The following is a 27041-nucleotide window of genomic DNA, read 5'->3' as shown; positions in this document are numbered from 1 at the left end:
CTAAATTCTAGTAGCTATAAGACAAAACCTTCATAGAAGCAAATTTAATCAGTGTGGATACTTTTTTTTTTTTTAATTTATTTTTTTTTCATTTTACAATATTATATTGGTTGGTTTTGCCATACATTGACATGAATTCGCCCCAGGTGTACATGAGTTCCCCCTCCTGAACCCCCCTCTCACCTCCCTCCTCCCTTTATCTTCCCTCTGGGTCATCCCCGCACACCAGCCCCGAGTATCCTGTATCATAATTGCCTACATTTGTGTGTAGAATTTCTAAGGTCAAAACAAATCTAGTTATATTTGAGTTACTATTTTCCGTTTTTTAAATATACATACATGCAGCTAGATAAACATGTAGACTGTCCTCGTTCAGTTGCTAAGGTGTGTCTGACTCTTTGTGACCCCATGGACTGCAGTGCGCCAGACTTCCCTGTCCTTCACTATCTCCCGGAGCTTGCTCAAACTCATGTCCATTGAGCCAGTGATGCCATCCAACCATCTCATCCTCTGTTGCCCCCATATCCTCCTGCCCGCAGTCTTTGCCAGCATCAGGGTCTTTTCCAGTGAGTTAGCTCTTCACATCATGTAGCCAAAGTATTGGAGCTTCAGCCCTTCCAATGAATTCCTTTAGGATTGACTGATTTGATCTCCTTGCTGTCCAAGGGACTCTCAAGAGTCTTCTTTAGCACTACAGGTCGAAAGCATCAATTCTTCGGTGCTCAGCTTTCTTTATGGCCCAAGTCTCACATCCATACATGACCACTGGAAAAACCATAGTTTTGACTGTATAGACCTTTGTTGGCAAAGTTATGTCTCTGCTTTTTGATATGCTGTCTAGGTTTGTCGTAGTTTTCCTTCCAAGGAGCAAGTGGTTTTGAATTTCTTGGCTGCAGTCACCATCCAGAGTGATTTTGGAGCCCAAGAAAAAAAAATGTCTGTTTCCACTTTTCCCCATCTATTTACCATGAAGTGATAGGACTGGATACCATGAGGTTAATTTTTTGGAAGTTGTTTCATGCCAGCTTTTTCACTGTCCTCTTTCACCCTTATCAGAAGGCTCTTTAGCTCCTCTTCCCTCTATGTCATTAGAGTGGTATCATCTGCATATCTGAGGTTGTTGATATTTCTCCCAGCAATCTTGATTCCAGCTTGTGCTTCATCCAGCCCAGCATTTCACATGATGTGCTCTGCATAGAAGTTAAATAAGCAGGGTGACCATATACAGGATTGACGTCCTCCTTTCCCAATTTGGAACCAGTTCATTGTTCCATGTCTGGTGCTGACTGTTACTTCTTAACCTGCATACCTGTTTCTCAGGAGACAGGAAAGCTGGTCTGATATTCCTATCTCTCTTAAGAATTTTCCAGAGTTTGTTGTGATCCACAGTGTCAGAAGGCTTTAGTGTAGTTAATGAAACTGAAGATGTTTTTCTGGAATTCCCTTGCTTTCTCTGTGCACCAACAAACATCGGCAATTTGATCTCTGGTTTCTCTGCCTTTTCTAAATCCAGCTTGTACATCTGGAAGTTCTTGGTTCATATACTGCTGAAGCCTGACTTGAAGGATTTTGAGTATAACCTTGTTAGCATGTGAAATGAGTGCAATTGTGTGGTAGTTTGAACTTTCTTTGGCACTGAAATGAAAACTGACCTTTTCCAGTTCTGTGGCTACTGCTGAGTTTCCCAAATTTGCTGACATACTGAGTGCAGCACTTTAATGGCGTTATCATTTAGGATTTTAAATAGCTCAGCTGGTGTTCCATCACCTCCACTAGCTTTGTTTATAGTAATGCTTCCTAAGGGCCACTTGACTTCACAGTCCAGGATGTCTGGTCCTAGGTGAGAGACCACATCCCAGGGCAGTTGTCTGGGTCATTAAGGGTCATTTTTTGTATCGTTCTTCTGTGTGTTCTTGCCACCTCTTCTTAGTCTGTTCTGTTGGATCCTTACCGTTTCTGTCCTCTGTCACGCCCACCCGTGTATGGAATGTTCCCTTGACCTCTCGTTTTCTTGACGAGCTCTCTAGTCTTCCCGTCCCTGGTCCTCTGGTTCTCTGCACTGTTCACTTGGGAAGGCTTTCTCTGGAACTCTTCATTCAGTTGGCTGTCTTCCCCTTTCTCCCTTGCCCTTTGCTTCTCATGTTTTCTCAGCTACTTGTAAAGCCTCCTCAGACAACCGCTTTGTCGTCTTGTATTTTTCTTTTGGATGGTTTTGATCACTGCCTCCTGTACAGGGTTACGAACCTCTATAGTTCTTCAGTCACTCTACCAGGTCTAATCCCTTGTATGTACTTGTCACCTCCATGGTATAATCGTAAGAGATTTGATTTAGGTCATACTTGAACGGCCTAGTGGTTTTCCCTGCTTTCTGCAGTTTGAGCCTGAATTTTGCAATAAGGAGCTGATGATCTGAGCCACAGTCAGCGCCAGGTCTTCTTTTTGTGGATGCAGAGCTGCTGCTTTGGTTGCAGAGAGTGTCATCAGTCTGATTTCAGTATTGACCATCTGGTGATGTCATACACGCAGACAGACACACGTGGATCCGGTACATGTTCTAATGTATATATAGATAATGCATTTTTGAAAGCCTGTCAGAACAGCCATATAAAAGTCTCACTCACATCCAAGTTGCCATTTTATGAGTACCTTTTTGGTTTGAGGAAAGGAAGGATGGAGGGAAAAACTGATTGGGTGTAAAAGTAAACTGAAGGTACCTACCTACTTGCCCTTTAAATTGAACTCTGATGATGTAAAATTGTTGAATGTTGTCATTGATATTCCTGAAATGGCTAATTAGCTGTGTGTATATACTAAAATAATCACAGTGAGAACTTTTATTAAATACCTCATTTTAAAATCAGTATTTTTGATCAGTTTTGAATAGCATTTGGGAGTATTAAGAATTTTTATTACTCTGTGCATTTCTGTGTGGTTTTACAAAGTTAACATTTTTGAAATACAACACTATAATATTTTTATTTCTGCTGTTTGTATATTGTGGACTATATGATCACAAAATAGAAACATAAAGACTTTATTATCTAGCTAGAGATGTCATCAGTAAAAACAAAGTTTAACTACTTAGTGGTCCTTACAGAATTTGTTTACTGAAAAAAATAACTAATTTTTAGATTCAGCTAAATTTGACAGTAATGAAGAAGATTCTGCTTCTGTATTTTCACCATCATTTGGTCTGAAGCAAACAGAAAAAGTTCCAAGTAAAACAGTAGCTGCTAAAAAGGGTATGTACTTATATTTATTTTTGTTAAGCATTGCATAAACTGTATATAGTTGATTTTAAAGGAAATTTAATACAATTTGAAACTAATTGCACTAGTATTTCAATAGAAAATAGCTATAAAGTATAAATGTATTTACAGAAAATCCCTCTGGTTTTCTTAATTATTGAGGTAATTATTAAAATGTCTGTAAGATCTCATTTTAAAGCTCTTATAATCCCATGTACTGATATCAAAAGACAGCTTTCTAGTACAGGTGTCCTGTAGTGAGATTTTGTCCCTAGCGCAGCTGGTCATGTCATTGTATGGGGCCTGCCTTCACTCGTCCCATGGAGCCACTGGTCAGTTCCTGACCCTTTTTCTTGTGAGTCAGGTAGCTTCTTTCTTTTCCATAACCTTAGGTTGTCTATCCGGAGAAGGCAGTGGCAAGCCACTCCAGTACTCTTGCTAGAAAATCCCATGTTCTGAGTAGCCTGGTGGGCTACGGTCCATGGGGTCGCTACTAGTCGGACACGACTGAGCGACTTCACTTTCCCTTTTCACTTTCACGCATTGGGGAAGGAAATGGCACCCACTCCATGTTCTTGCCTGGAGGATCCCAGGGACGGCGGAGCCTGGTGGGCTGCCGTCTGTGGGTCTGCACACGACTGAAGTGACTTCGACTATCAACAGGCTGGTTTGAGTTGAGTCACGAATCTGTTACCAGCACGAAGGCGCATCCCTTGGAGGAGGTCAGTGTTAGGACTCCCTGTCTAAACGAGCTGCACCACTCACCCAGCAAGTCAGTAAGCAGCCTGGAATGTCCCTTTAGCATCTGAAAAGGCGGCACACAGAACACCACTGTAGACACACGTGTATTAGCAGAGCAGGAAAGCAAGGAAGGCCCTGCTTCCTCTGAACACACCGGGACCATGGAGAGAAATCGTTTGGCTAACAGGCCTCTCGCCTGCACGCCCTCGTCTGTTTCTTCATGGGCAGACTCTGCTCCGCGGGGCTGTACCCGCCCCTTCACCACTGACTGAGGGAAGCTGGTTCGTCTCGGGGCTCTTACCCTCAGGCAGCTCACTCTGGTTTCATAGCAGCGCTCAGATTTCTCATGTGGTTAAGCGTTCAGAGTGATGCCAGGCTCCACACCCAACCCGTTCCCAGCTGCCCTCACACTGCCTCCCAGACAGCCCTGACTGCAGTGTGCATGAGGGCCGGGGCGGCTTCTGGGGTGCTGACTTCGCTGCAAGCATCTTATCTTGATGGGAACACCTGAGAGCCACCCTGAACACGAGCCAGTTCCTCTTCCAGTGATCAGCCTGCTTCCTTCATCAAGCTGTTCACTCCTGTGAAACCTAACAAGTTGAGAGTTCAGTGTTAACGCAAGGCCAGCACAGCCGGCACCCTCCCGCCCCGAGGCTCCGGCTCAGGAGGGTCAGGGGTGACCTGCTCTCGCCCTCACCCACGCACTTTAAAGGCCCTTGTTTAAAGCGTCTCTTGAATTATCAAAAGGCAAGTTACGTATAATAAAAAGCATTTTGTCACCTATGAGCAGTCATTTGCCTTACACTGGCACCAGATGAGAGAGACCATTTTATTATGTAAGGCCACTCATTTCCACGTCAGCAGTAAGAAACCCTGTCATTATGGGATTCGATTCCCCTTGGGTTGTTGCTAAGTATATTACATTGATCTGTGAAATGGAAATTTCCTTAATAGGAAAACCGTCTTTAGATACAGCCCCTAAGCCCAAGAGGGCCCCCAAACAGAAGAAAGTAGAGACTGTGAACTCTGACTCAGATTCTGAATTCGGCGTTCCAAAGAAAACAGCACCAAAAGGTGAGGATTTCCTTTGTCTAACGATCTCGGCACATTCCATGTGCAAAGTGTTCGCTTCTGCTACTCTTTGAGTTTAGAGAGACTGGGTACCTGTTTTAAGTCGCTTTGCTCCTCAACGAACAATGTTCTAAGAATCAGTGCTCAGTTAGAATCCCAGTCAGTTTTCTTGATTTGTGAAACAGACTTCTCTAGCAACCAGAGAATGGGTCAAAGACGCCCTGCAGGGGCCTCACTGGAAGTCATTCCTTAAAAGGCAGTGAGGGCTCCTCCTTGAAGTGCGGGACTCCCTGCAGAGGCCGGAGCGAGGACCTGCAGGCAGAGCCTCCTCATCTGGGAGTGGCAACAGCTGCCCTCAGGGCCCCTCCTGGGCCCAGCACCAGTTCCTCCCCGTGGTCTGCGGGCCTCAGGGGTGCTTTCTGTGTAAGACGTGGCTTCTCTGTGGGCCGCCGTTCTGTCACCGCCTGGTAAGATACTGCCGTCAGTGTGTCTGTTTCTTGCAGTGGTGTTGGGGTAAGGAGAGATACAGACCTACGTGGTCCCGAGGGAGAATAGGGAGCGGACGAGAAACAGGGGCTGGGGAGGGGAACCTGTTCACGTGCAAGCTTTGAAACAGTGCCGTCTTACTGATTCATCTGATCAAATGTGATATCCCAAGGCCATGTAGCTATCTTTTCTTACCATACGATCTAGCCATAGCTCCCGAACTTTAAAAAATTTAGAGTTGCCATTTAGTTCCATTTTCTGTCTCTGGCTTCATTGTAGGAACATATGAAAACGTTCATACCTTTTTGCTTTCCTCCTCCAATGAGAATGAGGTAGACGAAAAAACTAGGCTACATGGGAGTGATTCTTTTATCTGAGAAGGAACATGGCGATTTGACAGTGCTCTCGTGACTAATGCTGGGGTGATTTACTTTAGGATTGTGCTGCTTAAAATGGGATATGCAAGTGGTGGTTACTAGTGTGATAAGTAAAATTTAGAGTAAGCATTTAAACCATATATATTAGTTTCCTAGTGATTCATATTTTTAAAAGTACTGGTCTGTGGCAAATTAGGAACTAATTTTTACTACCACATACTCTAAGATTTTTGTTTCAGGCCCAGGTACCACGGGATGTGCAGATGTTTTATGTATGAGGGGCTTGGTCATTAAAATCTGTCACTAGGACGTTCCCGCTAGTTTAAATGTATTTGTGAAATACTCTTATGTTCTGGGGTTGGCATGACTAAAGTGATGCTGACAGGCTTTTTCTACGTCAGTCATACTAAGAGATCAGGGTTGCAGGGCCAGTTGGGCATGCCCAAGAAGGAAAGTGTGTTCTGGCATTTATCTTTTTATCCTGCACTTTTGGGAGAAAAAACTGCTTTGTATCATTTTAAGGTAAAGGCCGAGGGGCAAAGAAAAGGAAAGCATCTGGCTCTGAAAACGAAGGTGATTACAATCCTGGCAGGAAAACCTCCAAACCACCGAGCAAGGTAATAGGAGCATCTTTTTAATGTATGGTTTTAAGATGATGTGTAACTGGCTTAGTTTGCTTATTACTGTAATGTCTCAGCTTTAACCCAGCATCTTGCATCTCTTATCCACAGGGGGCTTGTTTATGGTTAAAAAGTTATCCAGGTATAAAATTTATATAATCAGGACCATCTCTTGGATACAAGTGTCGCATAAATTAGCCTACTTAAGAGTTCTCCACTTCTTCCAGTGGCAGAAGTTACATGCTTCCTTAACTATTAATTTTCAGATCAAATAAAAGCTATTTCTTTTTTTCAAATTGATTTATTTGACAAGGACCAATTTGATTTTCTAACTTGAACTCATTTGACTGTGGATAATTTTCCTAATTAGCCTGACCCTTCTCCAGAAGTACACGATCTCTTTTAGGTAAATTAACATCAAATGCCCTTTTCTTTGTCTTCCTTTTAAAACTTAAAAATACAATCAGATGCCTTCAGCTGTGTGGTGGTCTTTACGTTGACCCTTCCCACCCAGTTGTGGGCTAGGACTGGGGTCCTTCCTGGTGACCGTTCTCTGCATTTTTATAAACACTTACCTTGTGTACAACCTACTGTGCAGAGTCTTGTTTTGTTCTCATGAATTTGATAGGTACTTAGCAATAAGATGAATTTTTACTTTTCTGTGCATAGTTGCTGGGTAACCTAAGTTTAGAGAGACGTAATGGTGGTAAGTATTATTATTCTAGAGGATTAGGTAATGGGCCTCACACCTAAGTTACTTAGCATTATAGTTCTGATCTTACAAGAACCATTATTTTCAGTATGTCCCAAAATAAGTGAAGGAATAATTAGTCCTTTTCTTTTTCTAACTTTGGTGTTTTAACTTTTTTTTTTTTTAAAAAAACAAACCCCAGAAGCTGAAGAAAACCTCTTTTGATGAGGACTCAGATGTGGACCTCTTCCCCTCAGACCTCACTGCTGAGCCACCGTCGCTGCCACGGACTGGCCGGGCGAGGAAAGAAGTAAAATATTTTGCAGACTCTGATGAGGAAGAAGATGTCGATTTTGCAATGTTTAATTAAGTGCGCACAGAACAGTTCTCAAGAAGATAACTTGTGTTGTTCTTTTGTCTTTTCTGTCTCAGACTTTTGTACATCTGGCTTATTTTAATGTGATGATGTAATTGATGGTTTTTTATTATTGTGGTAGGCCTTTTAACATTTTGTTCTTACACATACAGTTTTATGCTCTTTTTTACTCATTGAAATGTCATGTACTGTCTGATTGGCTTGTAGAATTGTTATAGACTTGTGCATTAGCACAGATTTTAATTGTCATGACTGCAGACTACAGACCTGCTTTTTGAAATGAAATTTAAACATTAAAAATCAAACTGTGTTCTCCGTCTCTTTAACTAAAGATGAACGTGCAGTAAAAGCTCCCATACACCTTTAAAATAAATATATTTTATTCTTTGCCAGGAGACTCCATGGAAAAAGGTAAACAGTATATGAACATAGAAAGCACTGTTAAACAATCTCAATGTACAAACAGAGCCAGTGAAAGTACATCACAGACTTGCTAATATATCAAAAAAAAAAAATCCACTAGTGCTTAAATGAGAACTAAGAAACTGACACTTGCATCTGTTTAACCGCTCCACCCCGCTTCCTAGTGACTGAACCAGGCCTGAGGATGCAGACTCTCTGCCCGTGACTTAGGGGGCGCAGCCCTTACCTCTCAGGACACAGAGTTACCTGGTGCAGGTGGCAGACCAGCCCATCGTCATCCCACGAAACCTCCATAATGGCTTGTGAACAGGTAAACAAAAACTTATTAACACTGAACAGTGTTGCTGCCTTGGAGGCTATCATCACTGTAAAAATGTATCTTTTTAAAAAATTGTGTAGTTATGTCATCAAACAAGTAATAAACCATTTTTAAAGTGACATCAACAATTGAACAAATGATGTTTGATAACTGAACTGGCAGTTACACTGATAGAGAACTCTCTTCTGCTAGCGCAGTGAATCTGTGTACATTTACTGGGCAACAGGAAATAAAAGACGTGGTTTGAGGCATCCGAAGAGCAAGGACAAGCGTCTACACTGACTGAATTAGTGTCTTTAGCCTTATCTCGTCACACTACAATACTCCACTTCCTTACCTGGATGTCTTGATTGTTCTGTGAAAGCAAAACTCTTATCCTTTTGACCCTCTCCTAACTGGACACGCACAGTAATCCGCTGCACGACCGTGGGTCTTGGTGACCTGGAGTGTGGGACACGGAAGGAGGGCCGCGCTGCTGTATGTACAGAGTCTTCGGAAGCACGACCAGGGTGAACCGTGTTGACTGGGTCTTTGCCATGCAATCTTGAGTGTTCAAAGAGGAAAACAGAAGCTTTTAACTAGTTTTGGGTTGCATGAAATGGCCGATTTTTAGAATTTAAAAAGTTTGTACTTCTAGGTAAGTTAGACAGTGAGGGGTATATATTGATACATATGAAAACTTCTTGGTCCTTCTTGAGTTTTAATATATTTTCAGTCCAAAAACTAAGCAGCAGTAAAAATGTTTCTTCCTTGCATTTTAAATCCCAGGAGTGAAGGTTCTGGGGAATGTTGGAGTAGCCAGAAAGTGTCTCACTGCAGCAGCGGGGACTGGCCGACGCCGCTGTGCTCCACGGAGCTGGGGGAGACGCTGGGGCTGGGCTCCGCCGTGTGCCCGCTGGAGCTGGGGGTCAAGGGCTCGTGCCCTTCAGAGTTCTCCAGCATTTCCTGAATGAGCGGCGGCATCGAGCCAGGGATTTCCATCTTCAAGGTAATTACACGCTCTGCACCTTTTAGAAACAGAGAATAGAAGCTGGTAGACAGGGCTACCCGGGTCCACCCTCAGCCCCTCAGGGTGGGCGAGCTCGGGGGCCTGTGCGTGTGATGGCGCTCAGACACCCCTGCTCCCTCTGTGGGCAGCAGCGGACACAGGAGGACGGGAAAATGTGATCGACTCGGCCACGCGGCCAGTTCTGGGAAACAGTCCTGGTGTATTTACTCAGCATCACTGACAGAGAAGCTCCTGATGAGAGACCAGAAAGCGTCTCTTGGAAAGAGACAGTGAAAGGACAGCAGTGCCCAGGAGAGAGGGCAGGACCTGAGGGCCCCCAGGTGACGCCAGCAGCCCCGCTTGGTACCCGTGGCTCCTTAACACTGAAGGGCTTCGCCGGGGGCCCAGACGGTAAAGAATCTGCCTGCAACACAGGAGACCCGGGTAAAATCCATCACACTGCCTACCACTCAGAAAACAGGGCCTCAGTGGCACCGACCACATTGCAAGTGCCTGAGCCCCCTGTGTGGAGGACGCGGGGCACAGGATTCCCATCCCATGAGCACTGCCAGGCGAGCGCGGGGGAGTGCTGGTGGGTCCAGTGGCGTCACTGCTGTAAGGTCAAAGCCCTCCTTATGCCAGTGGCCGGCACTACGTGTCCTCCCAGGCCTCTGAGAAGGGGCTCGGGGGCTGAAACCGCCTGTCAGACCCGAGTGCTGTGCTTCTAAGCACTTTCTGAAACATGACCTGCCCCCTGCTCAGCGGTCCTCAGGGAAGGAGAAGCAGCAGGTCCGCCCAGGGATGCAGCCGGCTTGCGGCTCCACACACTTCTGTAACCGCCCCAGTGGCCGAACAAACTGGAAAGCACTAGGCAGGAACAGGAGCACCTCTCCGGGAAGAAACTCCCCTTTCTTAGAGGTGCGCAAGCAAAGCAGCCTCTGCACAGAAGGGTGGCGGCCAGCCTGACGGAGAGAGGTGACCGCGACGGGCACCTGAAGCACCATCACTTCCTCCTGAGGCTTGGTGATCAGGGAAACTGGAATCAGGCGCACACAAGCCGGAGAGAGAGGAAAGCTGGGGGGAGACGCGCGCAGCGGGAAAACGACACGGCCAGTCACCCAGGGTTCAGTGTGTCCCGTGGAAGTGCTGTTTCTAATCACTTAAGTCACAGGAAACTGTAAAGCTGTTCTCATGATCTGCTAAGATCACTGCGTGGGCTAAGGTGTGAGGTTTAAGAGGAGGCACCCCCCTCCTTTTTGACTTCAGTGAGAAATGAATTCCAAAACGACAGCAGAAAATACCTTCTGTCAAACGCCCTGCACTGAAACCCCGGGTTTCTAAAAAGGCCACGGGCAGCGGTCCTGGCGGGGGGCAGGGGGGTGGTGTGCGGCGGAAGGGATGTACCTTTCGCGCTGATGCTGCGGAGGTCTGTGATCTTCATCAGGATCTTTGGGAACATGTGAGGCTTGCTGGGCCGTCTCTTTCTGATGTAAATTTTTAGTGCTTCCAGCAGTGGTTCTTGTAGCTTATCTACTTTTGTGGGTTCCTCAAGGTCCTGACGGTCTGGATTCCAGAAACAAGGTATTAAATAATTGAGGTCAGGACAGAATGAGCTCTGTACTCCGGCAAGCCCCTGCCCACGCCTCCTCACACTCATCTGGTGATTCAATCCCACAAACACATTGGAAGCTGCGTGTGGCTGTCCTGGCTTTCCAGGTGGCTCAGTGGTAAAGCACCCGCCTGCCAATGCAGGAAACACGGGTTCCATCCCTGGGTCTGGAAGATCCCCTGGAGGAGGAAATGGCAACTCACTCCAGGATTCTTGCCTGGAGAATCCCATGGACGGAGGAGCCTGGCAGGATAGAGTTGAAGGGGTCACAAGAGAGATGGACGTGACTGAGCACACAGTCGCCACTGTTCTAAGCTGTGGTACTTGAAAATGACCGTCCCTGTTGGTCAAACCACATCTGGAAGGCTGGTGGCTTTTATCCCCAGCAGAGAATTCCTTCTTGTGACCAGCAGGTGTCACTGCTGAACTGAGTTAGAGGAACCCTGACCCAGGTGGTTAAAATGCAGGTCAACCAGCCCCCCAGTGGAAGGCAGCAGCTCCTTAACCACCCTGTTTCGGGCTCCTGTGGGCCAGTGACTGTGTCACCACCAAACAGAACCGGGCTTCACACCAGCCCTCCCGAGGTGGGGGGCCAGTGCCGGGACTACAAGTCCCAGCCCCCGCCTTGGCAAACAGCACCAGCAGGCTCCCTGACTCATCCTAAGAATGTCCCCAGGCAATTCACTTTACGATGGTCTGATCCTACCTTTAAAACAGCAGCTGTGGCAATGCAGAAGTAGCATTTTGGTATTTCAGAGCAGGAAAACCCCAAATGCCTTTAACTTCAAATAACACCGAAAAATACAACAAATTCTAAGCATGCATGCCTGGTTTTACCCACATGTCCTTTTCCATGCAAAATAACTCCCAAGTGGAGATGAAGAATCTCCCATAGTTTGCAAGTGAGAGCTGCTCTCCTCCGACTCAGGAGGGCGCTCTGGGCGGCGGTACCTCCACAGATCAGGCAGATGGCGCTGAGGAGGCCGGTCTCCGTGTCGTCCATCTCCAGCGGCAGGAGCTGGCCGGCGAAGGCGAACACCAGGTCCGTCAGAGGGCCAAAGCCGGCGTTGTGCATCTGCGTCCGATTCAGGGTCAGGCCGTCCGAGAACGTCATGGTGTCTTGCTCTGGGGTGTACCTGGTGCAGATTCTGAGAATCTGGGAGGAAACCACCGCGTCTGGGTCATCAACACAGGCCTCCCCGGGGACCCAGGGAGGGACCCCCAGGAAGGTTCCAAGGGCTCTGGAGCGGATGAGACCCCCCCACCCCCGACCCGCCTTGGGTGTGAACGCTGCTCCAGCTCTTCCTCCAAAAGACCACACACGTCAAAATAAGGGCGAAACCTTATTTAGAGAATAATAGATAGGACAAGAAATTTTGAGAAATATCTGTTTATGCTAAAAGTGATTCATTTGACTCAAGTAAACATTTACTGAGTACCTACTTATATCCCAGGCACTGCGCCAGGTGTTGGGGATAAAAAGAGGAAGAAGAGTCAGTTATTTTTTTTGAAGAGCTTAGTCTACCAAAAAAAGGTCTACATTTACACTGTAAGCGCCCAGCGCAAAGCCAGCGCACCACGTGCTCTCCGTTTAAGCTAGCGCAGGAGCTGGCGGGCTGACGCCGCTTCTAACAGACCAGGGGCTCCGGGCTCAGGAAGGCTGGGCTGGGCTGAGCTGGGGCTGGCCCCCGACCCGGGGACACCGCAAGCACCCCGCCCTGAACTGTGACCCCAGGGCACGGGCTGAGGCAGCTAGGGGCCGGGTGCAGCAGGGCCGGCCCGGCAGGTCTCCTGGAGAAGCAGCCCTGCTGGCCGAGGTCACCCCACCGTCGGTCAGGGCACTGCGCTGTCCGTAAAGGGCCGAACAGCAGTATCCACCCGAGGCAGACACCACCGCCACCCCGGCCTGCAGCCACCAGCCTGTCCTGGGGCTGGTGGGTCCCGGGCGCTCAGCCTCTGCCCCCAGACCCCCAGCACCCAGGCCCGGCGCCCCGTCACGCCACCGGAGCGGCGTTCCCACCGAGGCCCGCAGCTGCGCCGCTGTCAGCGCGCGGAGGGGCCCGGGCGTCACCGGGAAGGGCCTTGGCTCCGAGGAAGCCCCAGGAGGTGAGGCGCGGCCCGAGGGCACACTCGAGGCGGTGCCCGGCGGGATGGGACCCGCGTCCTAGTCCACAGAGGCTCACGGTGCGGGGCCTCTGCCCCCGCTTCCCGCGTGGGTCCGACAGGCATCAGAGGAGCCTCTGCAGCTCCCGCGCACGACAGCCCCCCGGGGTCCGCAGGGCGCCCGAGGCTCCCCTGAAACCCGCGTGCAGACAGCGCGCAGCGCCCCGGGCCCGATCCACCCTGCAGCGCCTGCTCCTCAGGCAGACGACAAGCGGTTCTGATGAAGCGACTGCGCTCTGTCCGGCGGCCTCTCTCCCCGAGAGCCCGACGCCCTGACCAGGGAGAGCGGGCGTCGGGAGGGGAGGACGCGGGGCCGGAGGAGCGCGTGGGCCCCGGAGACACAGCCCGGAGCCCCGGCTCGTCCCCACGACAGCCCCGGCGGCGCTCTCAGCCCTTCTCGGGGTGGGCGCCCCTCGACTGAGAGCCGGCCTGCGGACCAGTGGCCTGGCGGGGGCGCAGCGCTCACAGGGACCCGGGGCGCGCAGACACCGCGCGGGGCCGCACCTCACCTCCTGGGGCTTCCTAGGGAGCGAAGGCCCGTCCCACGACGTCCGGGCCCCTCCGCACTCTGACAGCGGGGCACCGGCCTCAGTCGTCCCAGCGCTGGGGCCCCAGACTCCACCTTCCCCGGCCCGCCCGGCTGTGCCTGCGGCCCTCCACGCGGTCCACGGGCAGCCGATCCTCAACCTGGGGCTCGGCGCACCGTCGCTCTTCGGGGAGCAGGCAACATTTGTCCTAAAAACCACTTTATACCACTTCACCCCATTTTTTTTGAAACATGAAACAAAACTGTTTAAAAGCTAAGGTGTAACGTTGCGGTTTAAAACCGCTCTGTGCGGCCCCTCCTCCTGGGAGTGGAACTTTAGCCCGCCTGCAAAGGGGGTGCAGCCCAAGACCTGCCCCTGAGACGGGGCGCAGGGGATGGCTGGCCTGTGACAAGGCCACGGGAGCATGGGGTCCCCTCCTTGCCACCCCCTGTCCAGGGAGGCGGCTGCTGGTGAGCCAGCAGCCCAGCCCTCTGCTCAGCAGCAGCCACAGCCTCCGGGCAAGTGTGATGAGCCGGCCTGGAAGCTTCGGCTGCCCCAGTCAGGCCTGCAGATGAGACAGCCACCCAAGTACCCACGGCCACCCCCGAGAGCCCCGCCGTGAGCTCCTGACAGCAGGGACTGCGGGACGAGACTGTCCTCAGGGGCTCAGTCTGGGCAGCGTCATGGGGTCCCAGACACCGGACAGTGCACTTGCCGCGGGTCGTGCGTGGACCGGGGAATACAGCAGGGTGCACCTGCCCCGTGTGAGGTGCCTGGGCCTCCACAGGGCCGGCATCATGCGCCCGGCCCTCCCGGCCAGAGCCCCCCAGACTCGGCTGCCTGGACCTGCTCCCCCACAGCTCCCTCTGCGCGTCCTGCGCCGCAGGAACCTGGGCTCACAGTCCCCCCCGGCTTCTCCCTGCGCACGCTGGCTGGCTTGGGGGAGGGACTGTCACTGCCGGGCGACAGTGTGAAGGGAGAACGCCTGGCGAGCCCTCAGCACTGGGCAATGTGGCCACATGGCGGTGAGGGGCGAACACGCACCCACTCATTGAGGAACCTCCCACCTGCTAACCCCCTGCAAGGGGCGGATGGAATACGGGGTTTCTAAGTGTTCTGGCAAAGAAAACGCCTGGTCACCATCTCGTTCTCTGCACTGACTGCATCTCCTTCTCTGCCTCTGGCCATCAGGGGCAGGTCCTGACCGGAGCGTCTAACCCCATGGGCTGTGCTGTGAGGAGGCCGCCGGGCACAGGACGGGCCGCCCAGCCCCCGGTGTGTCTGCCGCCGCCAGCCCCTGGGACACCTGCCGCGCGGGGCTGCCTGAGAAGGAAACGCAGGGTGGTAAGTCCGACCCTCCCTGCCCAGCCTGAGGTCAGGCTCGGGGAGCCACCTTCAGAGCGCTCGGGGAGGCAGGTACGCAAGATTAACAGGACACGGTGAGCGCCCAGCGTTGGGGCCACCGGCTCGGCCGCGGCCCGCAGGTACTGAAGGGTCAGCTGGCTGGAGGCTCGTCAGCAGAGCAGAAGGGGCCCGGGCTCACCTCCGCTCAGGAAAACACCGAAGTCACAGCTGACTGTGAAGAGCCATGGGCTGGAAGACTGGAACCTATGGACAGACAGACTCCACTTCCAAAGACAGAGCAGCAGCCGCGGAGACTGGGAGCAGGGCGCTCCCCCAGCACAAAGGAACCCCACGCCTGCCGCGGGAGGCGCAGCGACCCACAGCCTGGACAGCGAGGCCACAGAGACTCTCTCACAACAACCGAGCCCCATGGCCGCCGCCCAGCCCGGCGGTCTGGCACTGGGAGGCGCCCCCGGATCATCTGGCTTTGAAGGCCAGTGGGGCTTGATTGCAAGGAGTCCACAGGACTGGGGGGGCCAGAGACTCCACTTGTGGAGGGCACACGAGGGCTCCCATGCGCGAGACCCAGCAAAAGCAGAGACTCCACAGGAGCGTGGCCCAGGCCTGCCTGCTGCTCTAGAGGGTCTCTGGGGGTGGCTGTGGCTCACTGAGGGCACGAGGACACGGCTGGCAGAGGGACCAGGGATGCCCAGCAGCCAGCGGGTTCCAGTGCTGGGACGCCTCAGGCCAGATAATGGGCAAGAGGACAGCCCCACCGTCAGCAGACCGGCTGCTGGAAGTCGTCCTGAGCCCACAGCTGCCTGAAACATGCCCCGTGACATGGTCCCACTATAGGCCGAGACCCAGCTGCGCTCCCCGGTGGGCAGGCTCCAGCCCCGCCCACCAGGAAGGCTGCAGAAGTCCCCGGAACCAACCTCCCCCTCCACGGGGCAGACACGGGAACCCAGGAGAATTACGGTTCTGCCTCGAGGGACGGAGACCACAAACCCGGCAGCCAACGGTCATGTAGTGAAAGTGAAGGTAAAGTCGCTCAGTCGTGTCCGACTCTTTTGTGACCCCACGGACTGGAGCCCTCCAGGCTCCTCCGTCCATGGGATTTTCCAGGCAAGAGTACTGGAGTGGGTTGCCATTGCCTTCTCCAGGGGATCTTCCCGACCCAGGGATCGAACCCAGGTCTCCCTCATTTCAGGCAGATGCTTTACCCTTAGGCAAAAATAAGATGGCAGAGAAATATGTCTCAGACAAAGGAACAAGATGAAACCCCAGAAAACTAAGCGGGGTGGAGAGAGGCAATCCATCTGAGAAAGAGTTCAGAATAATGGTGCTCACAATGGCCCCAGATCTCAGAAAAGGGACAGAACAGGCCGGTAGAACACACAGCATGTTTAACAGAGACCTAGAAAACGTAACCAACAAAGCTGTACAACACAGTGACTGAAATGAAAAATACACCAGGAGGTCAGACGAAGACCACACACACAAAGTTACCGGCCAGCATCGCTGGTGAGCACAGACGCAAAAGTCCTCAACAAAGTTCCAACCAACAGATTCCAACAACACATTAAAAACCTCATACACTATGTTCAATTTGGGTTTATCTGAAGGATGCAAGGATTCTTCAATATACGCAAAATTGGTGTGATATACCATAATAACAAATTGAAAGATACAATAATCTCAATAGATGCAGAAAATGCTTTTGACAAAATTTAGCACACATTTATGATAAAAACTCTTCAAAAAATGGGCACAGAAGGAACCCACCTCTATGTAGTAAAGGCCATATATGATAAACCCACAGCTAACATTATTCTCAATGGTGAAAAAGCGGAAACATTCCCTCTAAGGTCAGGAGCAACAGAAGGGTGCGCAACCTCACCACTATTCTTCTACACAGTTCTGGGAAGCCCTAGGCACGGCATTCAGAGAAGAAAATGAAATACAAGGAATCCAGGATGGAAAAGAAGAAGTAAACCTCTCACCGTTCGCAGAGGACATGATGCTGTACATAGAAAACCCTAAAGATAGTATCAGAAAATTACTAAAGCTAATCAGTGAATTTAGCAAAGTCGCAGGATACAAAATCAATACAGAGAAACTGCCTGCATTTCTATATACTAACAATGAAAAATCAGAGAGATTAAGGAACCAACCCCATTCACCACTGCAACAAAAAGAATTAAATATCTAGGAATAAACTTGCCTAAGGAGACAAAAGAACTGTATACAGAAAATTATGACACTGATTAAAGAAATCAAAGATGACATACACAGATGGAGAGATATTCCACACTTCTGGGTTGGAAGAATCAACACTATGAAAATGACTATATTACCAAATGCAACCTACAGATTCAATGTGATGCCTATCAAAATACCAATGGTATTTTTAACAGAACCAGAACAAAACATTTCACAATTCACATGGAAACACAAAAGATGCCAAACAGCCAAACCAATCTGGAGAAAGAAGAATGGAGCTGGAGGAATCAACCTCCCTGAAGTCAGGGACTGACTTCAGACTATACTACAGAGCTACAGTCATCAAGACAGCATGGTGCTGCCACAAAAACAGAAATGTAGATCAATGGAACAAGATAGAAAACCCAGAAATGAACCCATGCACCTATGGGTACCTTATTTTTGACAAAGGAGACAAGAATACACAATATACAAGAGGCAAAGACAGCCTCTTCAATAAATGGTGCTGGGAAAACTGGACAGCTACATGTAAAAGAATGAAACTAGAACACTTACTAACACCATACACAAAGATCAACTCAAAATGGATTAAAGACCAAATGTAAGACCAGAAACTATAAAACTCTTAGAGGAAAACACAGGCAGAACACTCGATGACATAAATCAAAGAAAGATCCCCTATGACCCACCTCCTAGATTAATAAAAGCAAAAGTAAACAAGTGGGGCCTCATTAAAGTTAAAAAGTTTTTGCACAGCAAAGGATACTATTAACAAGGTGAAAGACAACCCTCAGAATCGTAAAAATAACAGCAAATGAAACAACTAACTGACAAAGGATTAATTTCCAAAGTACACAAGCAGCTCATACGACTCAGTGCCAGAGAAACCACCCAGTCAAAAGTGGAAAAAAGACCTAAATACACATTTCTCCAAAGAAGACATCCAGATCCCTGACAAACACATGAAAAGATGCTCAACAGTGCTCATTATCAGAGAAATGCAAATCAAAACTACCGTGAGATATCACCCTACACTGGTCAGAATGGCCCTCATCCAAAGGTCTACAAACAATAAATGCTGGAGAGGGTGTGGAGGAAAGGGAATGCTCTTGCACTGCTGGTGGGAATGTAAATTGATATAGCCACTATGGAAGACGGTATGGAGATTCCTTACAAAAACTTAAGAATAAAACCACCATATGACCCAGCAATCCCACTCCAAGGCATATACCCAGAGGAAAGCAAAACTGAAAAAACACACGTACCCCAGTGTTCACTGCAGCACTATTTATAACACCAAGAACATGGAAGCAACCAAGATGTCCATCAACAGGAACGATGAAGAAGCTGTGATACGTACATACAATAAAATGTTAGTCAGTCATGAAAAGGGATGCGTTTGAGTGAGCTCTGATGAGGTGGATGAACCCAGAGTCTGTTACACAGAGTGAAGTCAGTCAGAGAGATGAAAACAAGTATCACACTAATGCAGACACACGGAGTCTAGAAAGACTGTGGTCCTGAAATCACCTGCAGGCGGCAAAGGAAGAAGACGGAGAGGCAAGACGGGTGGGCGTGGGGAGCGGCTGGGACGCATGGAGAGCGACGCGGACAGCCGACGGTGCGTGCCGGGTGGCTCCGGCTCACACTGGGTCTGCGCCAGCCTGGAGGGGTGGGGTGCGGACGGACGTGGCAGGAGGTTCGATGTGGGGACATGGACACCTGTGGCTGACTCACGTCGATGTTTGGCAGAAACCAACACAAGTCTACAGAGCAATCACCCTTCACTTAAATAAAGTACAGCAGGAGGGATAAACAGCAGAGTAAGTGGGCAGATGGATGAACAAACCGGAAGACTAAGTGTTCAAAATCGCTGTCACGGGACAAAGAGAAAGGAATGGAGTGAGGACAGTCTCAGAGACCCTGGGACGCGCTCACCCAGCAGCACTCTCATCATGTGCGGCCTCAGGAGAAGAGAGGGAGGGCCTGAGGAAGTGTCCACTGCAGAGGAAAGTCACCCACGTCCAGGAAGCGCAGAGCCCCAGGCGGGACACACTCACGGAGGAGCACGCCAGACACAGGGCAATCAAGTGCAAGTAACGAAAAGACAGAGTATTAAAAGCAAAAAGGGAAAAGCAACAAAGCAACATACTAGGAAAGCTCCTTAAGGTTATCAGGTTATTTTCCAGGAGAAACTGTGCAGACCAGAAGGGAGTGGCATGAGGTATTTAAGGTTATGAAAAGCAAGAAGCTACAACCAGAAATACTCTACCCAGCAAGACTCTCATTCAGATTTGGCAGAGAAATGAAAAGTTTTACAGACAAGCAAAAGGCTAAGAGCATCCAGCACTATCAAACCAGCTTTGTAACAAATGCTAAAGGAACTTCTCAAAGCAGAAAATTAAACACTGCAACTAGAAACATGAAGATTATGAATGGAAAATCTCACTGGTAAAGGCAAGCATACAGTGCAGGTAGGAATCACCCCCACACAAAACATGGCATCAAACCCAGCAACTGTGAGGAGGAGAGAACAAATGCAGGATACTGGAAATGCACTGGCAAAGAAAAAACTAGCAACTTAAAACATCCTGCTCATATATAGACTTTGGTATCAAAACGTCATGGTAACCATAAGCCAAAACTGTACAATAGATGAACACATACAAAAAAGGAAAAGCAACCCAAACGCAACAATAACGGCAGCATCAAATCACCAAAGAGGGGAACCAGACAGGCAGGGAAGAAAGAGACACACGAAACCAGACTAGCTCCAGACGGCAGAGCAGAAGGACCGAGCTCACTCCCTTCTCGCAGCGCCAGCAAAATCTCAACTGATGAAGCATCGTCGTCTGTTGGAAAGCGACTCCACGCCCAGAGACAAAGAAGCCACAGTGAAACGGCAGGAGGGAGGAACCACAATAAAACCGAACCCCATCCCCTCTGGGTGGGCACTGCACATGCTGGGAGACACTCGCGCCCCAGCAGCCCTCCCCCAGGTGTGGGAGCCCCGAGCCCCACGCAGGCGCCCCAGCCCGGAGCCCTGCTGATGGAGGAGGAGCCCCCAGGGAATCTGGTGTTGAGGGCACGCATGTGTGATGGCAGGAGTTCCACTAAGTGCGGGAGACAGATTCTGCTCCTGGGGGCACATACGAGGACCTGTGCACAGCAGGAGCTGAGCGGAGCAGCAGTGGCCTCGTGAGAGACCGGCACTGCAGGGTCCCCTGTGGGGGGTGGGGGTGGGGGTGGGGAGGGCCCGTGTCGGGGGCTCACTGCGAAACCTCACGGGGAGACTTCCTTGGCGGTCCGCTGGTTAGGAACCCATCTCGCAGGGGACAGAAGTCTGATCCCTGGTAGTGGCAACCCACCCAGGGTTCTTGCCTGGAGAATCCCATGGACAGAGGAGCCTAGCGGCTACAGTCCGTGGGGTCGCAGACTGACTCATGGGGCCATGCCTGAGCGACTCAGCACAGCACAGGGGAACTAAGATCTCACATGCTGGGGAGCAACTGAGCCCAAGCGATGCAACTGCTGAGCCCAAACGCCACAGCGCGTGTTTGGGTCACAGAGAGAGTGCCCACATGGTCCAATGCGCAGCCCACGTGCTGCAGCTAACGTGATACAGCCAAACAACCAAGTCAGTTTGTTTTTTTTTTAAAAAGAAACTTGTGGTAATTACAAACAGAAAAATCTACAACAGATACACAAAAAAGAAAAGGGAACCCAAACACAACGGTAAAGTTAATCATCAAGTCACAAGAGAAGGGGATTCCCTGGGGATAGAGTGGTTAAAAACTGCCTGCCAAGGCAGGTGACACAGGGCTGATCCCTGCTCCAGGAAGATTCTACACGCATGGGTCAACTAAGTCCATGGGCCACAACTACTGAGTCTGCACGCCGCAATTACTGAGGCCCCTGTGCCCGAGAGCCTGTGCGCGGAACTAGAGAGGGTCCTCTGCTTGCCACACGAGGGCACGCCTGAACACAGCAGGAACGACTCAGTTCTGTTCAGTCGCTCCGTTGTGTCCGACTCTCTGCGACCCCATGAACCGCAGCACGCCTGGCCTGCCTGTCCATCACCAGCTCCTGGAGTCCACCCAAACTCACGTCCATCGAGTTGGTGATGCCATCCAGCCATCTCATCTCCTTCTCCTCCTGCCCCCAATCCCTCCCAGCATCAGGGTCTTTTCCAGGGAGTCAGCTCTTAGCATCAGGTGGCCAAAGGACTGGAGCTTCAGCGTCAGCCCTTCCAGTGAATGTTCAGGAATATCCCTTTTGATCCGTTTCAGCCTGTCTATGCCTTTTGGTTGGAGCATTTAACCTACAAGAGACCCGCTTCAAATACAGGGAAATGTATTTCATGCAAATAGAAATCAAAAGAAAGCCGAGCGAGCAGTACTCATTTCAGACAAACAGACTTTCTTTCTTCAAATGTGCTTCTCTGGCCACCTCAGTGTCAGCTGTGGCACGCGGGTTCAGCAGTTGCGGCCGGCAGGCTCAGGTGCTCCGCAGCATGTGGGACCTTAGTTTCCAACCAGGGATTGAACCCATGTCCCCTGCACTGCAAGGTGGATTCTTAACCAGGGAAATCCTACAAATAGACTTTAAAGATTTGTAAGAGACAAAAAGAGACACTACAAAATGATCACAACAATCAACAAGAAAATATAACTGTAAATATATATCCACCACAGGAGCACATCAATACATAATACAAATACTAAAAGCCATAAAAGGGAAAACCGACAGTAATACAGTAATAGTGGGGGCTTTAATACCCCAGTTTCATCAATGGGCAGATCATCTAACACCAAAATCAATAACGAAACACAGGCTTTAAATGACACATTAAACAAGATGGACTTAATTGATATTCAGAGCATTTAATCCAGAACCAGCAAATACACATTCTTCTCAAGTGTACAAGCAACATTCTCCAGAGCAGATCACATGCTGGGCCACAAAGCAAATTCAAGAAAACCGCAAGCATATCAAACATCTTCTCTGACCACAACTCTATGAGATCAGAAATCAACTACAAGAAAAAACTGTAAAAAACACAAAAACCTGGAGGCTAAACAATATGCTACTAAACAAACAACGGATTGCTAAAGAAATCAGAGAGGAAACCAAAAAAATTCCTAGAGATGAGTGAAAATGAAAACATCACAACCCAAAACCTATGGGATGCAGCAAAAGCAGTTCTAAGAGGGAAGTTTACAGCAATATAAACATACCTCAAGAAACAAACAAACAAAACCTCCTCAGACAACCTAATCTTATACCTAGAGCAGTTAGACAAAGAACAACAACAAAACCTCAAAGTTAGAAAAAATCATAGAGCAAAGCAGAAAAAGTAGAAACGAACAAAAAAACAGCAAAGGTCAATGAAGCCAAAAGCCATTTCTTTGAGAAGATAAAATTGATAAACCTTTAGGCACATTTATCAAAAAAAAAAAAAGAATTGAAATCAGAAATGAAAAAAGAGAAGGTACAATGCACAGCAAAGAAACAGAATCATGAGGGATTATCACCACGAGCAACTACACGCTGACAGAACTGACACCCAGAAGAGAGTGACAAACTCCAAGAAGGAAGACGGAAGAACTAGGAAGAGGCAGGAAACATGCACAGACCAGTCAGCCAGACGTCCTGAGACTGGAACTGTGATTTAAAATCTTTCGACAAACGACAGTCTAGGACCAGATGGCTTGGCAGGCAAATTCTATCAAACATTAAGAGGAAAGTTAATGCCTATCCTTCTGAAACTCTTCCAGAAAGTTTCAGAGGACAGAACACTGCCCGACTCACTCTGCAAGGTCATTGCCACGTTGATACCAACACCACGTATGACATCACAGAAAAGGAAAATTACAGGCCGACAGTCCCGATGAACACAAGATACCAAAGTCCTCAACAAAACACCAGCAAACTGAACCCAGCAATACAGTTAAAGGATCATGCACCATGGCAACTGGGACTTATCAGAGATGTAAGGATTTCCCAATGTCTGCAAATCAAGGCGATCACACTAACAACCTGAAGACTAAACGCCGCATGGTCGTCTCAACAGATGCAGAGAAAAGCTTCCGACAAAGTTCATGATCAAAAACTCTACAGAAGATGGACACAGAGGGGATCTTCTTCAACATAACACAGACCATATACAACACACACGTAACTATCGTCATACCCAACGGGGAAGAGCTGAAAGCCACTCCTCTAAGACTGAGAACAGGAGGAGAATGTCTGCTCTTGCCACTTTTATTCAACATTTATGGAAGTCCTAGCCATGGCGATCAGAGAAGAGAAATAAAAGGAATCCACATTGGAAAAGCAGCTACCCTGTGTCACTGCAGATGACATGACACTACCCATAAAAAGTCCTGCAGTGGCTGCCAGAGACCTCCTGGAGCTCACCAATAAAGGCAGTGAGGTGCGTGTACAAGAGACGCCCCGGAGTCTCCTGCGTATGTACACACTAACAATGAAAGATCAGAAGGAGAAATCAGGAAACAATCCCGTTTAGCCCTGCAACAAAAATAATAAAATTCCTAGGAATAAACCCCGTATCTAAGGAGGCCAAAGACCCGTATCCTGACACCTGTAAGACGCTGATGAACGAAACTGATGGTGACACACGGATGGAAAGACACACCACACGCTTGGATTGGAAGAATCGAAACTGTCAAAATGAAACACACTATTCAAGGCAATCCACAGACTCAATACAATCCCTATTAAATTACCAATAGTATTTTTCACAGAACTGGAATTAAAAAAAAAATCCCTAAAAATCTGTACAGAAACACATAAAACCCAGAAGCCAAAGCAATCCTGAAAAAGAAAAATGGAGCAGGAAGAATCAGGCCCCTGTCTTCAGACTACACTACGGAGCTGCAGTCATCAAAAGCAGCATTTTCTGGCACAAAACAGAAATAAAGATCAATGGAACAGAATACAAAGCCCAGAAATAAACCATGCCCCGTCATCAATCCATCTATGACAAAGGGGACAAGACCACACAGTGCTGGAGAAACAGTCTCTTCAACAAACGGTGTGGAGAAACCCGAACAGTCACACACACACACACAAAAGAAATCAGATCATTCTGTAACACTACACACAAAAATAAGCTCAAAATGGATTAGAGCCCTAAATCTGAGACTGGACACTTACACCTCCTAGAGAAAAGCACAGAACACTCTCTGATATAACACTGCAACAGTATCTTTTTTGATCCATCCGCCAGAATAATGGAAATAAAAATGGAAATAAACAAATAGCACCTACTCAAAAGCTTCTTGCACAGCAAGGAAACAATAAACAAAATGAAAAGCCAACCCACAGATTGGGAGAAAACATTTGCAAATGATGTGACTGACAAGAGAATAGTCCCCCGAATTTAGCAACAGTTCAGGATGCTTAACAGCATCAAAACAAACAACCCACTCAACAAACGGGCAGAAGACCTAAATAGACATTTCTCCAAAGAAGACGGACAGATGGCAAACAGGCACATGAAAAGATGTTTGACACTGCTAATTATTAGAAAAATTCAAATCAAAACTACAATGAGATATTAGTATCACCTCACACCAACCAGAATGGCTATCATCAAAAAAATGCACAAACAATAAATGCTGGAGAGGATGCTCAGAGAAGGGAACCCTCCCCCACTGTTGGTGGGAACGTAAATTGGTGCGCCCACCCTGGAGAACAGCAAGGAGGGTCCTTAAGAAACTAAAAATAGACGTACCGTATGATCTAGCAACCCCACTCCTGAGCGGACATCCAGAGAAAACCGTAATTCGAAAAGATACATGCACCCTTATGTTCAAAGCAGCACTGTAACAGCCAAGACACGGAAGCAACCCGTGTCCGTTGACACAAGGATGGATAAAGATGCGGTATACACACACAGTGGAGTACTGTTCAGCCATTTAGAAAAATGGAGCAACGCCATTTGCAGTAACACCGATGAACCTAGACGTGATCACAAGTGAGATAAGTCAGGGAAAGAAAAATGTCATAGGGTATCAGTCACAAGTTGAATCTAAACTATGATACAAAAGAACTTATTTACAGAAACGAACCAGACTCACAGACTTCAGGGGGAAAAAACCTTCCAGTTACCATGGGGGAAAGCAGAGGAGATCGGCGAACACGTGCGCACCACTATAAATAATCAACAAGTATCTGCTGTGGGGCAGAGGGAACTCCACTCAGAGTTCTGTAAGAAGTTACATGGAAAAACCTGGAAAAGGAGGAGAGAGAGATAAATATACGCATAACGGAATCACTTCACTGCACCCCTGAAAGGAGCACGACGCTGCAAATCAACGATGGTTGCTCAGTCGCTAAGTCAAGTCTGGCTCTGCGACCTCAGGAGGGAAGACCCCAGGCTCCTCTGCCCTTCACTGCCTCCTGGCGATGCTCAAACTCACGTCCATTGCGTCGGTGATGCCATCCAACCATCTATGCTCTGTTACAATTTTTTTTTAATCTAATAATATGTTAACCCAAGAGATCCAACATATGTTTTAACATGTCACCAACTCACGTTACTAAGCCTGAAACCAAGCTTCCTTTCCAATCGCAGTTCTCGGTCCGGCGCCTCCATGCAGTCCTGGGAGCACAGCTGTCTGTGCACACACGTCAGTGGCTCACAGGCGCCGGCGCGGTGAGGGGAGTCCAAGGGCTAAAGGCAAGGAGCCGGCCAAGTGCGGGGGCTGAGCCAAGGCTTTGCAGACACGGAGCCCTCGCTTCTCCGACAGCCTCACTGCGGAGCAGTCTCGAGGGACGGAGTCTGCGCAGCGCCAGCGGACGCTGGACGACAGTGGCGCCTGGGCGGCCGCCGTCCAGGGGATCACAGAGCCGGACACGACTGGGCAACCGAGCAACAACAGCGCAGGGCGCTGCTCTTCGCCCGCAGGCCAGCGGGCTGCGGCCTGTCACGGGGAGCCGGGCCTCCGCGCGGTGCTGCTCCTCTCGAGCCGGCCCGTCTCCACCGCGCCCCGGGCCACGCAGGAACGCGGCGCTGGGCGTCACGGGGGCGGCCCTGCCGCGGGGCCGGAGGGGGCCCGGAGCCGGTGGGGAGGACCGGGGCCTCGGCCGACAGCCCGGCCCAGCGCCGCCCTTTCCGGGCCTGAGCACAGCCCGGCCTGGGGGTGTCTGTCCGTCCGTCCGCCCGCCGCGCTCCCGGCTTCGGCAGGGCCTCCCCTCAACAGCCAGCCGGCGACGCCCTGACTGGAGAGACGCCCTCGGACGCGGCACGTTTTTCAGGATCTTGTGTCTTTGCTACAAGTCTTGGGCACGAGCTGTGCCAAGGGCTTCAAGAGTATCCTGTCTGCCCCTCTCCTCCGTCCCTGCTAGAGCTTATCCCCGCCTACTGCACCCCAACACCACCACCCCAACACCACGCTGCACCCCAACACCATTACCCCAACACCACGCTGTACCCCAACACCATCACCCCAACACCACCACAACACCACGCTGTACCCCAACACCATCACCCCAACACCACGCTGCACCCCAACACCATCACCCCAACACCATGCTGTGCCCCAACACCACGTCGCACCCCAATACCACCACCCCAACACCACGCTGTACCCCAACACCATCACCCCAACACCACACTGCACCCGAGAGGCCAGCAGAGCGCCATGGAAGACGGCCTAGGTCCAGCCTACAGCCTGGAGCCGCCGCAGGCCACACAGCCTCGCCGTTGCTGGCTGAGCTGTGGGCCGTTCCACCCTCTGCCCAGGACCACGTGACCCCATGAAGGCCCTCCCGGGTGACCTCATGCCTGCCCTACACGTGGGTAAAC

At 49.6% G+C, this 27041-nt stretch overlaps 2 protein-coding genes across 5 annotated transcripts in view; one reads left to right on the top strand and one right to left on the bottom strand.

The window, feature by feature from the left end:
- TOP2B (DNA topoisomerase II beta) overlaps nt 1–7920 on the top strand; it is a 64993-nt gene extending 57073 nt beyond the window's left edge. For both annotated transcript variants that reach the window (XM_055416735.2, XM_055416734.2), the window contains exons 33-36: nt 3132–3242; nt 4944–5063; nt 6446–6540; nt 7437–7920. In XM_055416735.2, coding sequence (XP_055272710.2) covers nt 3132–3242; nt 4944–5063; nt 6446–6540; nt 7437–7604 — 494 coding nt within the window. In that variant the 3' untranslated portion in view covers nt 7605–7920. The remainder of the gene's footprint in view (nt 1–3131; nt 3243–4943; nt 5064–6445; nt 6541–7436) is intronic.
- Nucleotides 7921–8060: 140 nt separating this feature from the next.
- Nucleotides 8061–27041, bottom strand: part of RARB (retinoic acid receptor beta) — a 189713-nt gene continuing 170732 nt past the window's right edge. For all 3 annotated transcript variants that reach the window (XM_055416736.2, XM_055416738.2, XM_088832683.1), the window contains exons 6-8: nt 11901–12105; nt 10745–10903; nt 8061–9359 (exon numbers count right to left, since the gene is read on the bottom strand). In XM_055416736.2, coding sequence (XP_055272711.1) covers nt 9163–9359; nt 10745–10903; nt 11901–12105 — 561 coding nt within the window. In that variant the 3' untranslated portion in view covers nt 8061–9162. The remainder of the gene's footprint in view (nt 9360–10744; nt 10904–11900; nt 12106–27041) is intronic.

The sequence above is a fragment of the Moschus berezovskii genome, chromosome 26 (genome assembly GCF_049115385.1).
Source record: "Moschus berezovskii isolate FMDL1 chromosome 26, NW_MosBer_1.0, whole genome shotgun sequence".
In the NCBI taxonomy this organism is placed as follows: domain Eukaryota; kingdom Metazoa; phylum Chordata; class Mammalia; order Artiodactyla; family Moschidae; genus Moschus; species Moschus berezovskii.
This window is presented reverse-complemented; position numbering and strand designations above follow the sequence as displayed.